The following is a 13,164-nucleotide window of genomic DNA, read 5'->3' as shown; positions in this document are numbered from 1 at the left end:
TGGCTCATCAAAATCTAATAATAATAAAGCAATGGCTGGAAAAGTTAAAACAAAAGACTGTAAAGAGTTTCATAGACCTCCATTTTCAGAGAAGAGCAGTGATGAAGATGTGAAACTGGAACTTGAGATTGTAAATGTAGTTAGTGATATTACTGATGAAGAGTCTCAACCATGCAACTCCAGGATTAATGAAAGTAATAGAAAGCAGAAAAAGAAAAGGAAATTCAAAGAAGTTCTTCCTTCAAAGGAAAAGAAAAGAAAGCTGCAAGACTATGAGGAGGAAGAAAATGAACTTCCTGCTGTGAATAAAAGTGTATCTCTTACAAAGACCAAATCTGGACTCTCTAAATCCTCAAAGAATAAGAATATTTGTAGGCAAAAGGAAACAGGCAACACTTGTTATAAGCTTACTGAAGATTCACCAGAAGTGCCAATTTCACCCATCAATAGTGAGGAAAGTATGAAAAAAGATAATGAAATAGTAGACAGAAATAACCATGTTGCTGATGGAGAAAGTCCATTTGGTAACAAAAGTGTTAAGAAGAAAGGAACAAAGAGAAAATCAGTGGAGGCTGTGGAGCAGAAATCAAAGAAAGGAAAACTTGAAAACTATAAAGAGGACAAAGAAATAGATGCAGCTTTAACAAATAAAGCAGAAAAGAAAAAAATGAAGAAGAAAAGTAAAAAAACTACCAAAACCATGACTGGAAGTTCAAACAAAAACAGTGAAGAACATGCTCATCATGGTAAAGCAGATGAATCAGATGTCTTGCCAGACACTGAACACACTCTTGAAGACATCAACTTCAGTCCTCCAGTTGAAGAAAAACTAAAGACTTTAGAGAAAGCAACCAAGAAGAGATCTAGAAAAATACCTATATTTACATCGATGGACAAAGAAGACATGAGAGATGAGACTAAAAAGAATAGCTGCCTGTTTGATGAGGTTTGTGAATTTTCTGGTGATGCATCCTCCTTGGTAGCCTCAAATAGAACACAGGGAAGGAAAAGCTCAAGAAGACAAAAACTTTTTAAGAAGCAAAAAAGAATAATAAAAAGCATGACTTTTACAGTGACTGAATTAGAAGAGAAAAGAGACAGGTTAGTTGTACAAGAATTTGAGAATAATAACAACAATAGTATTGGAAAGCTAAGTGAAAATGAAGACCCTGAGATTAAAGCAGCAAATATTATAACGGCAGAAGAACAAGTCATAGGCAGTGAGAAAAAGGCAAACTTTGACTCTCATGAAGAAATTACTTGTAATGATACCTCTGCAACTGAGTTTCTCAGAGTGCACAGTGTGAATGCTGATCCATGTGGCAACAGCTCAGAAGACAGTAGTGATTATGACCGAAGTAATGGCGATGAGGACAATGATTTGGAACATAGCAAAGTTCGATTAGAATTAAAGAATTCAACAGAGTGTAAGAAAGAGGAAGAGAATTTGATTAATGGGAGCAATGCAAAGAATCAGGCTATTCATAAGGATGACAATGAGTACACTGATGAATCAAAAAGCATTAGTGATTGCACTGATGAGACTGACAAGGGGACACTTTTGGAAGTAAGATCTAAGGTAACTGAGACACCAGAAAATGACATCAGGAAAATACAACAGAATGATTCTTTTGTGACTGAAAGTGATGCAGATGTCAGTAGTGAAGAAATCCAGTTAGAAGGTGAAAATTCTGAAGATAATGTTATTGTTGATGTTGTCAATGGTAATGAAAACAGTGATGGTGAGTTAGTTCTTGAAAGTGGACCAGATGATATGAAGAATGACTGTGATAATATTCTTAGCACAAATGATGGAAGTGATACATTTAGAAAAGATAATGAAATACCTAGCAATGCATCAAAACTGCTGGACAAGGAATCTTATGGCAATACTGAAGAATATGAAAAGTTAAATGATGAGGAAAATGATTTAGAAGATGAAATCATCATCACAAAATGCATAATACTAAGTCAAGAGAGCAAAAATATGAAGATTGACAACAACTCTGGGAAGGAGACAGTTACTCCTACCACTACTGAAAAAGATGAAGATGGCAAGGATACTCAATTGATTGAAGATGTCAAAGAAATTGAATATTGTGGCCACCATGATGGACATAAAGAAGATTCCAAAATTTCAAACAAGTTTCATGATATCACAGTTCTTGAATCTGAATGTGAAACTAAAATCATCATGGAAAGCATTTCAAAGACTAATGACATATCTCAGTGTAATGTAAGAGATGATGAAAGTGCTATTCTCAAGTCACCTGAGTCAGACCAAGCCATCACTTCTCGTAAAGAGTCCAGTGAATTGTCTACCATTGAAGACACCAAAAATTTTATTGAGTTAAAAAAGGAGGAAGAAGTGATAGAGGTTGAGGACTTACTGGAAGAAGTGAAACAGGAAGGGGAGATTAAAACATCTCCCATTAAGATATCTTCCATTAAAATGTCTCCTATTAAAACTTCTCCTATCAAAACATCTCCCACTGCTGTAGAAGATACAAGTATAATGGCAAAAGCATCTTCTATCAAAATATCTCCCACTGTTATAAAAGATGCAAGCACAATACCACCCATTCAACATTGTAGAAGTACTGAGCAGAGTAAAGATGTAGTACAAGATCCTGTCTCTAGAATGATGAATAACTTGTATAAGTCAAATACAGTGAAGACAGAAAACAATGAAAAAGAACAAAGCAGTTCTGAAATTCAGAACTCCAGTCTTTTCAATGGGAATGAAAATGCAGTAAGTGATGATGATGATAATAAATCTGTGATTGTGGATGAAAATGAAGAAATTGAATGTATGTTGCAAAACATTGTGAAGGACACTGGCCGGCCATCAAGTATTCATGGTTTGCGAGAAAGACTCCTCAGTGAATCATCTGTAAAAGATGAACAGAAAGAGAACCTAGATCATGATCAAGATGACAAAGAACCCCTTCAAAACAATGAAATGTCCCCATGTGCTTCCCAAATTAAAATTTCTGACTCTTCCAGTCATCCATTGCTGGAAACCACAGAAGACATGAGTAGTAAATCTGTAACACCTACAGAGAATCAGGAAGACACTGATAGCCTAATAGACACTATTGTGAAAGATGAGAGTCGGCTAGCAGAAATTCGTGAGCTGCGAGAGACACTTTTCTGTAAAGCATCTGTGTTAGATGAAAGCATGGATATTTCTGAACATGATAAACATGGTAAAGAACCAGCAAGAAACCATTGTAACATTCAAATTGAGAAAGATGAAGACAGTTCCCAGAATTTCCATCTGGATGATAAGCCATTACCAAATTTTGATTCATCATCATCTGATACTGTTAAGAAAAGCAAAGATTTAAAGGACATATCTTGTACTTTTCATGTTGATAAGCATTTAACTACTGGGAATGATTCTAGTATCCCAAATGAAAATGAAGTTCAAAATACTGAGGATAATAGGAGTAAAGTTTCAAGAGACAAGGATCAAGAGACCAGTGATAATAAACATTGTCAAAAAGCAGAGTATGACATTGTTCAGAATGATGAGTTTATGCACATTACTTCCAAAACTATAGAGAGAGAAAATTATTCAGTTTCCACAGTGGGAATGAACACAACAGAAGAAGCTTCCTCAAAACCTTTAGACAGTGAATCAGGAGAGGCAAATGAACCAGAGGAATTGTCAGACATTAATACATCAACAGATGGTAGTCACTCTTTAGTTCTGAAATTGAGTAACGCAGAAGAAACAGAATCAGTTATAGATGAATCAAGAGACAAGTGTATAGAAGGAGCAGACGAAGCCTATGAAGCAAGCAGTGATGCCTCGGAGGACCCAGCACCCAGAACTCGCAGGCGAAGCCGTTCTCTGAGAAAGTCATTTGCTCAAGAGGAGTTGCAAATGGCTTCTGACTCAGACTCATCACCAGTGCAAACTTTCTGCCAAAAAGGGTCTGCTGTAGATGCTGCAGGCCATCAGAGATCAAAAAGGATCAGGAGCCAAAGCTGCTCTTTGGAAAGTGTGCCCTCAGCACTGCAAACCCTAAACAAGTCACAAACTTTAGAAAAATCTATAAATAAGATATTCGCTATAGAGAAAGAGTATACATTCGATGAGACTTTCACAATGACTGATAAAGATACATCTTATCTTGAAGCTTCTATGCCAAAAAACATAAATATCAGTTACAATGAGAAAAAGGCTCCTATGGTATCTAGTGAAAACAAGCAAAATGTGCTGCCTGTAGAATCAGATGAGGCTCCTATTGTTAAAAGCCAAAAGAATACTACTAAACCCTCAATGGAAATTGTGACTGAGACAACAGAAACTGATGCAGTGGAATCATCTTCCAATGCATCATCACCAAGCTTAAAGAACAAGGAACAGCTTCATGAATTGATCTTACCAAAAAAGGATATCTTCCTATCTTCTGACAGTACACTGACAGAATCTCCCAACAAACCTTCAAGCCCATGTAAGCCCAATTCAGATGATACAAGTCAGATTGAACTGTCTGGTCACAGTAAAGGTGAACTGCCAAGTAAAGTTATTGAAGATACAACTGCAGACTCTGATACATTACCTAATAAAGGAGAAACAACCTCCATCAAACTTGATGTTCCTTCCAACGAAACATGTAAATCCCAAGAACATGAAATATTAACTAGGGTACATAATTCAATATCAGAGGAAGAGAACTTAAAATCTTTGGATGTAATGAAAGATTTGGAAAATCAAGAGGCTCTGTCTGAAATCCCCAGGATAGAAGAACGTGATGCAAGTGACAAGACTGAGTCTATTGAGGACATAAAAAGTGAAACTGAGCATGAAATTAGAAAAAGTGCTGAAGGTATTCAGGTCACAGAAAGTAAAATTCAACAAGAAGAAATTGTAAAAGAAATTGGATCTTTTAAAAATTTGGGAAATGGAATAGATGATGAAGAAATTAGACAAGAAGTTGATCAATCGCAAAAACATATTGATGATGAATTGAACCTAGAAATGGGTGAAGGAATTTATGAAGGTGAAGAAATAGAAGTTCTGTCCACATCAGGAACTGATGAAGAGGATGAAAAAGAAACTGTAGGAACAACATCAGAGACTTTTGATAGCACAGATGTTGAAGCTAGAAAAGCTGGACTCCTAATCTCTAAGAAATCCTTGAGGTCTCACATAAGGCAGCTTCACATGACAAATGACGAGAAAGATGCAGGTAGTGACTCAGAAAGCAAGGATAGTAGACTTGCTCAGATTCCAGTGGGCAAAGCTCAGTGTTTATCTCAGGTAGCTCTTACAAAAGAAGTGCTCATCAGTCCTGATGTTAGTGATGAGGAATGTGAGCTTGTCTCAATAGGAGTAGATCTTAGTGATTCCAAAGTCCCTGTTGAGGAGGTTACCTTAGATGACAATACTTCTCAAAAGGATGTCTCTCTGTGTTTCTCCAACCTTAATATGCAGAAAAGTAATGGAGGTATCAACTCACCTCATAAAACCATACCAGAAGAACAAGATGAAACTGCTATTCCTAAAGGCTCATCAGAACATTGTTCTAAAGCACCTACATTTCAAAGAAGTGAAACTTTGACTATTCCATCTTCATTATGTATCCCAGATACAGAGAAGCCTGATAACAGAAAGAAAAGCAGTAGGAGGTCCTCTCGGGGAGCAGCGGCTGACTGTGCATCTTATTCCATACAAACTCTAGAAGAACCAAAGACAGCCAAGAGTCATATGAAGTCATTCAATACCCTTAGCAGTATTCAGAAAGATCATGAAAGTAGACCAGACACATCCAAGAAATTTACTATTCAAAATACATCCCTGAAAAGAACAGAATCTCTGGTAGATACATCTAAAGACACAAAAAGTTTGGCAGACTCACATGATTTAGTTTCAGTTTCATCTCTCTTTACTGACAAAGAAAGTAAGGATAAAAAAATGCAGAGTAGTTCACTAAGTAATGGAGATTCTAGACAAAAAGAGATGGATACCAGTAGAAGAGCTTCCCAAGAAAGAACATTGCTGTCTTTACAAAATCAAAACTCAGAACTTTTATGTGAAGATTCAGATCACGTACACAAACCAAAAACATGTAAAGTTACTAAGCTACATCCTACGAAGATTAGTTCACCAGATGCTTCAGAAAATGCTGTGTTAAAGGAAGATAATGGGAAAGGAAAGAGTTACCTCTTGTCACCAGTACTGGAGGAATCATCTGCTTGTGGCAATCCTGATTCTCATACATTCTTACCTTCATCAACATCATCATCATCTACATCCTCTTCTCAGCTTCCTGTCAGGAGAAGCTCTAGGCTCAGGAATCAGTCCAGTGGTGCCTCCCCTGTAACAAAGGTAAGATGATGACATGTTAACATTTTTCAATCATTTTCTTTTTAGATCTTATAGTATATTACATGGTATTATAGTTGTGTTTTGATAAGATTACTTGTGAAATGGGTATTCAAGTCAGAAATGGAATCATATTTTACATATACATCTGTTGTCATTTTCCTATTAGTTTACATTGGGCAGTAAAATGTTTTATAAGCAGTTAAAGAAATTATATTTCTTCCTTGAAATATTTACAAAATACATTGATTTTTTTTAAATAGTTACTTAATATTTCCAGTACATGTGTATACATATCATTGGCTTTTTAGACTAATGATTTTCTTATTTATCTTGACTGATTTAGATGCTGTTTCTTGTAAATATTATTTCTTAGGACTCAAGAAAGACAGACAGCTCTAGTGCCTACTCTGAAAGTGAACAAGAAATTGAAGGTGAGGACAATAATACACCTGTAACTCCTAAGAACTTGAGAAGAAGAAGTGTGCGCTGGAGCACCACCCCTCGGAAGGCAAGGTTGTCGACTGAGTAGAAGTTTTTGTCCTGTGGAGCATTGTGTTTGTTGTAAATCCTAATGCAAAAGTGTATAGTGGGATTGTGCATTTGACTGAATTTTAAAGAAAATTAACTTTGCCAAACATGAAATTGCCAAGTGCAAAATTTAGAGCATGATAGTGTTGTAGCCATTTGATAGTTACACTTTTGCTTAATTTGTGATGTATTATGTAAGTTTTTTTTATTTTATTATTACCATTCACTACCAGAAAGCTAAGTACAGAATATATTTGCTAAAACTTAAATGAGAGTGAAAGCCATGAAACCAGTATTAGGTAATGAATGTAAGCTTGGATAAATTGTGCTTCCTTCAGGTATGATTTGTTTGACATATTTTTGCTAGAGAAACTAATGTTTGTTGAAATATTAACTCAAAGTAATGAAACTGCAAAGTAATGCTATGTATAAGATTATTCAATATACATAATGTGTACTGATGTTCTGTGTGCATAAAATTAAACATGACCTATTGTTCTTTCCTATAAAAGTACAAGGACATAAGGAAAGTTACAAAAAGCTGATATAGGGCTATCCCTATGTTAATTGTATAACTTTAGTTCACCAGTCATGCTCATACTTAGAAAAATAAAGGTAGCATTTGATATGCATTGCAGAATATGAGATTGATAAGCCATATGGTATAACTTTTCATATTGCAAATGCAAATCAGTTTGGCAATGTCTTTTAGTTTAAAGTTTGTGTTAATTCTTTACACAAGTTTGTATATCATTTCTTGTTTTGAGACAGTTCAATCTTTTATGCTATTATTTCAGTGTTGAAATTCCTTTGTCTATTAATAGTAGATAATATCAAATATCAGTGTCATGGGAAATGTTTTTATGAAAATTATATAAAAGAAGAAAGAAAACATTTTTATACTTAGGTAAAGCTATCACAATGTATTGAAATTTTAATGAGTTCATTAAGCTTACCATATTGATCACTGAAATAAAATAAAAAACATTATATCAACATTTTATTATGTATACACAAAAACTAAACACACACACACTGTTCAAGGCAGATATGTAAATAACAGTTCCAGCATTGGATATACTGCCAACTATGATGTATTGTAGGGGGGAGAGGGGGCCAGACTAGTGATCCTGTCTCCTAAGTTATAATGAATTTGCTTGTGCTAAAGCTGAAAAAGTATGGAAGAGGGTAAGAATATAGATGGTGCTGCCATCATTGTAAACAGATGAGTAAGACACAGGGAGACGATTGAAACACCATTGGGATTACGACAGCTGGGAGGTTGGAGTGACGGAAGGGAATCTTCTGGCTTTGAGGAGGAGAAAACCAATATGTGTTGGATGATAACAGTGGAAAAAGAAATTAGATGTCTGAGGGAGATGATCACTGGAATATTTGAGAAGCCGATTGCAGAAAACTAAGAGCTCAGAGAAAAATATGACAAGTTAGAGAATACTATTAAAATAAACAATGACATGAAGAAAACCAGATGAAACAAAAAGGGAAAATAGTGCCCTTAATTGCAAACCAAAAACATGTAAAGTTACTAAGCTACATCCTACGAAGATTAGTTCACCAGATGCTTCAGAAAATGCTGTGTTAAAGGAAGATAAAGGGAAAGGAAAGAGTTACCTCTTGTCACCAGTAATGGAGGAATCATCTGCTTGTGGCAATCCTGATTCTAATGGAAGATCTCATACATTCTTACCTTGAAACAGCACTATTAGGGCTAGAGGAAAAGCTAGACACTAATTTGGGGGCAAAAAAAAAAGAGATAAGCAAAACAAAACTTAAAGAATGAAAGGTCTGGAAAAGAGAACAAGAGGAAAAAAAAATTTTGCACAAGTAGTTAAGCAACAAATAAGAAAAAAAATCAAGGACAGTTATACAAGTGATGAAAGAAAAGGAAGATCTAGTGAGAGATGTGATAGATAAAGAGAAATGTAGGGTTATATGTGAACTACAAGAGGAAAGGAACCCAGAGAAATTTGTGAGGGAGGAAAAAGAGATGGCTAAGCAAATTATTTCAGTGGTTCAAGATGAAAAACAGTTTAGAATAAGAAATAGAAGAAAAATACAGACTTGGCAAATATAGTGAGGGGACTAAAAGAACACTAAAAGTTAAAGTAATATAGCAAGTACAGGTAGAAGAAATATTAGCAAGGACTGAAGAGCTGGCTGGTAAGACAGAATACAACAACATTTCAATAAGGAGAGATATGAACCAGGAAGATACTGATACTGATACTGATACTGATACTGATACTGATACATTTATTGGACCTTTATGGGTACATTAAAATCAGTATGATACAAAATGTGAAGAATTCCCTCGGTCTGTTGAGCTTAAGCTCTTTTACAGACCTATTTGAAATTTATGTTGGGCCGACGTGGTTAGTTGTAGAGGCCTAATTACTATACATATATTTACAAACAAGTAAATTAAAGATTTCCTAACTAAATTCTACTTCTACAACCAAATATACATCTACATAACACATATGTAATAAATACAGTAGTGGATGATAATAACAAATAGAATAATAGTAATAGAAACAATAGATAATGATAAATGATAAATAATAGTAAAGAGAAATAAATATAATAACATAGCAATGAGATATTAAAACAATAATAATATAATAATATAATAATTATAATAATAATAGTAAACGTACAATAATAAAACAATTTACATTAAAACATTAATAATAATGATACATTAATAAATAATAAAATAATAATGAAAATTATACAAATAATAACAATCACATTACAATAATAATAATAAAATATAATACTATAATGATAATAGTACTATAATAATAATAATAATAATAATAATAATAAATAAGAAAGGGAAAAAGAGAGAATTAAGAAGTGAAGCTAAGGAAAGAAATGAGAGAAGGACAGAGAACAAGAAGAAATTCCACTGGAGAGTGCTAGACATGAAGCTGAGGAAGTAGTATTTTTGGGAAGGGGAAGGAAAGCATTAAGAGTCATGTATACAAACATAGATTGGTTAATATCAGAAGGTTGGGAATGAGAGATTATACTTTTATATCAGAAAAAGAACCAGACATGTTATGTATAACAGAAACAAGTGATGATGTCCAAGTGAATTTTAAAGAGCAGGGATATGATGGCTGGAGGAGAGACAGAAGGGGAAAAGCAGGAGGAGGAGTATTAATAATGGTTCGAGAGGATATATACATGGAGGAGGTACAATATGGAGATGGACTGGCAGAGCTCTTAAGCATAAAAATCAGGACCAGTGGAGGGAAAGGAGGAGTATCATAGTAACATATGTGCCACCAGAGACTAATACATGGAGGCTTGATGTATATAAAAAATGCAAAATGAATTGCTAAATTACTTGGATAATACGTATGTTAAGGAATCTAAACTGGAAGCCCTAAGTTGAGAAGAAATGGATGTAAACAGTCACACTGGGTGTTGGGGGGAAGAAGTGTTACAACTGGCAATGGTAAACACATTAGACCAATGGGTGAAGGATTATACAAGATATAGAAGGGAAGAAAAACCATCTATGCTGGATTTAGTATTCACAAAAAAAAAACAGAGCCTTGTGCAACCATCAAATATCATAGCTCAATGGGACAAAGTGATCATGTGGTTCTAGAAATTTAATTAGAGGATAAGGAAATTTTGAAATGTAATGAGGGACAAAAAAAAATTAATCACACAAAGACAAATTTTGAACAATTATGAAAATACTTTGGTAGTATTGATTGGAAGGAAACCACACAAGGTGAGACAATCCAAGAGAAGTATGAAATATTCCTAGACAAGTGCAATGACAGGGCTAAAGAGATATGCTCCTAAATACAGAGTAAAGGAGAGCAAACACATGCGGTATAATGCTACATGTGCAAAAGCTAAGAGGTGTAAAGATGCAGCTTCAAAAAAATTAAGGAAGCAGCAAAATGAAGAAAATAGGAAGCAGTATAAAAAGGCATGAAACAAATAGTCTACATTAGAATAAGAAGGGAGGAGAGAAATTTTGAAAGTTGTTTAGTGAAGAGATGTGAAGAGGAACCCAAGCTTTTTTATTAATATATAAATGGAAAGGTGACATACAGAGGGACCATCAATAAGTTAATCTGTAGTGCCGGGTACATTAGTATTGTTACGAACCGCCGCCCACACAGTACAGAAGGTCCACCCACACCCGCAACCACTGGGTAAGGCAAGGCACCCAAGGTCCTTACTTCAGCTTCTATCGCCGCAACCATAAACCACTTACTCTCAGCAGCAGAGACCAGGACAGTATTGAGGACGGGGACGGCACAGGGATAAGTTGACGAGGATCCGTGGCTAGCAAGGGATGTGAGGCACACAACACGCAGATGGGTACTCACTCAGACAGGCAGGATTGGCAGGAAACACTTAGTACAGCTTCTTACGTGTACTTAGGAAGTAACACAATGCAACAGGAACTCATAGGTAGTACACAGTGTGAATGTGAGCTACGAGACCGGAGAGCAGGGCGGGACAGCAGGGCAAGACATCTGCAACTACTCCTTCCTCAAGCTGGCGGGCACAGGATCACCAGAGGACCAGACCATCCTCACATAGTATCAGGAGAGCAGGGTAGATGCCAAGAGCAGGACTGACCAGCAGCAAGTAACAGGCCCAGAGTGGGGAGAGGGGGGCGAGACTGCTCGCGGGCGGGACTGACTGAGCAAGCAACTGAGCACCCCCTCACTAGCTGGGGCAGCTTAAATACCCCACTCCCCCTTTTGCAACACTGATTGGCTCGCCTCTGAGCCAATCACCAAGGTTTTATCGACCTGCCTGGCCATGACTTCCGGTCCCCCACTTCCTGTCTCTAGGAAATACCACCTCACTCCTTCAAGTAGTTGCCACCCCTCCTTGCGCCGTCGCAACACTGCCCTCCCCCCACGAAAATAGTCGTCCCGAGTTTTCTCTGTCACAATCACAACACACTCCACAACATAGTTTATATCCCGTCACCCACCACCTCGCTGTAGCTTCTCACCTCACTTGTCCGGCGACGAGGGTGGTCTCTGCTGGCCCCACAAGCATCCTTCATCCACGACAGCCCACAAGCGGCCTATGTGGATGATGCGCTGCCTCTTGTTTGTGGCAACGTCAGCTTGTAGGTGACGGCTGCTAGTCATTGCAGAGCGGAGTACGGCCTTTCCACGTTCCCAGTAATTTTCCAGCCTCTTCAGGGTGGTGCCTTGTTTCCTACAAGGCTTGTACCACCAACCGCGGTCCCACACCGCGTACTGGGCGTCACCGGCGCGCAGCTGGTACCGGTGGGTCATTGTTTGCCCCGCGAGGCGGCGATTGTTCGCCACCTGTCTCCGCGTAGCCTCCATCTGCTGCTGCAGCATCACTACCACCTCATGCGCCGTCTGTGGTAGCTCTTCCTCAGGTGGTCGTCCAGTGGCCAAGTCCAGAGGCAGCCTCATCTCTTCTCTCCTGGCCAACAGGACACTGCAATGTGGCTGCTTCATCAGCAGACTGTCTGCCGTGTTGGAGGGCTAAACCAACGGCGTGCAGCCAAGGTCTTGTGCCCTATCCACTCCTACGCTGATGATACCACCCTATATCTTTCCACGTTCTTTCAGAGACGTCCAACTCTTCAGGAAGTCAACAGATCACACGGGGGCGCCACGGAACGCCTGACATCCAATTTTTCTAAGATTTCCGATTGGGGCAGAGAAAATCTAGTAGTTTTCAATGCCTCAAAAAACTCAATTCCTCCATCTATCAACTCGACACAACCTTTCAGACAACTATCTCCTCTTCTTCAATGACACTCAACTGTCTCCCTCTTCCACAATGAATATCCTCGGTCTGTCCTTTGCTCATAATCTTAACTGGAAACTTCACATCTCATCTCTTGCTAAAACAGCTTCTATGAAGTTAGGTGTTCTGAGGCGTCTCCGACAGTTTTTCTCGCCCCTCCAACTGCTTACTCTGTATAAGGGCCTTATCCGTCCCTGTATGGAGTACTCTTCGCATGTTTGGGGGGGTTCCAGTCACACAGCTTTGCTTGATAGGGTGGAATCGAAAGCTCTTCGTCTCATCAACTCCCCTCCTCTCACTAACTGTCTTCAGTCTCTTTCTCACCGCCGAAATGTTGCATCCCTTTCTATCTTTTATCGCTATTTTCATGGTAACTGTTCTACTGATCTTGCTAACTGCATGCCTCCCCTTCTCCTGCGGCCTCGCTGCACAAGGCTTTCTTCTTCCTCTCATCCCTATTCTGTCCAACTCTCTAATGCAAGAGTTAACCA

General features: G+C 37.7%; 1 protein-coding gene across 1 annotated transcript in view; it reads left to right on the top strand.

Annotated features, from left to right (window-relative positions):
• LOC123516704 overlaps positions 1 to 7,861 on the top strand; it is a 29,026-nt gene extending 21,165 nt beyond the window's left edge. Inside the window, exons 11-12 of the mRNA XM_045276306.1 lie at positions 1 to 6,343; positions 6,717 to 7,861. The exon at positions 1 to 6,343 is cut by the window's left edge and continues 77 nt beyond it. Of these exons, the coding sequence (XP_045132241.1) occupies positions 1 to 6,343; positions 6,717 to 6,872 (6,499 nt within the window). The 3' untranslated portion in view covers positions 6,873 to 7,861. The remainder of the gene's footprint in view (positions 6,344 to 6,716) is intronic.
• The last annotated feature ends 5,303 nt before the right edge of the window (positions 7,862 to 13,164 follow it).

The sequence above is a fragment of the Portunus trituberculatus genome, chromosome 41 (assembly GCF_017591435.1).
Source record: "Portunus trituberculatus isolate SZX2019 chromosome 41, ASM1759143v1, whole genome shotgun sequence".
Classification (NCBI taxonomy): Eukaryota; Metazoa; Arthropoda; class Malacostraca; order Decapoda; family Portunidae; genus Portunus; species Portunus trituberculatus.
The sequence above is the reverse complement of the archived record's forward strand: the minus strand, read 5'-3'. Positions and strand labels throughout refer to the sequence as shown.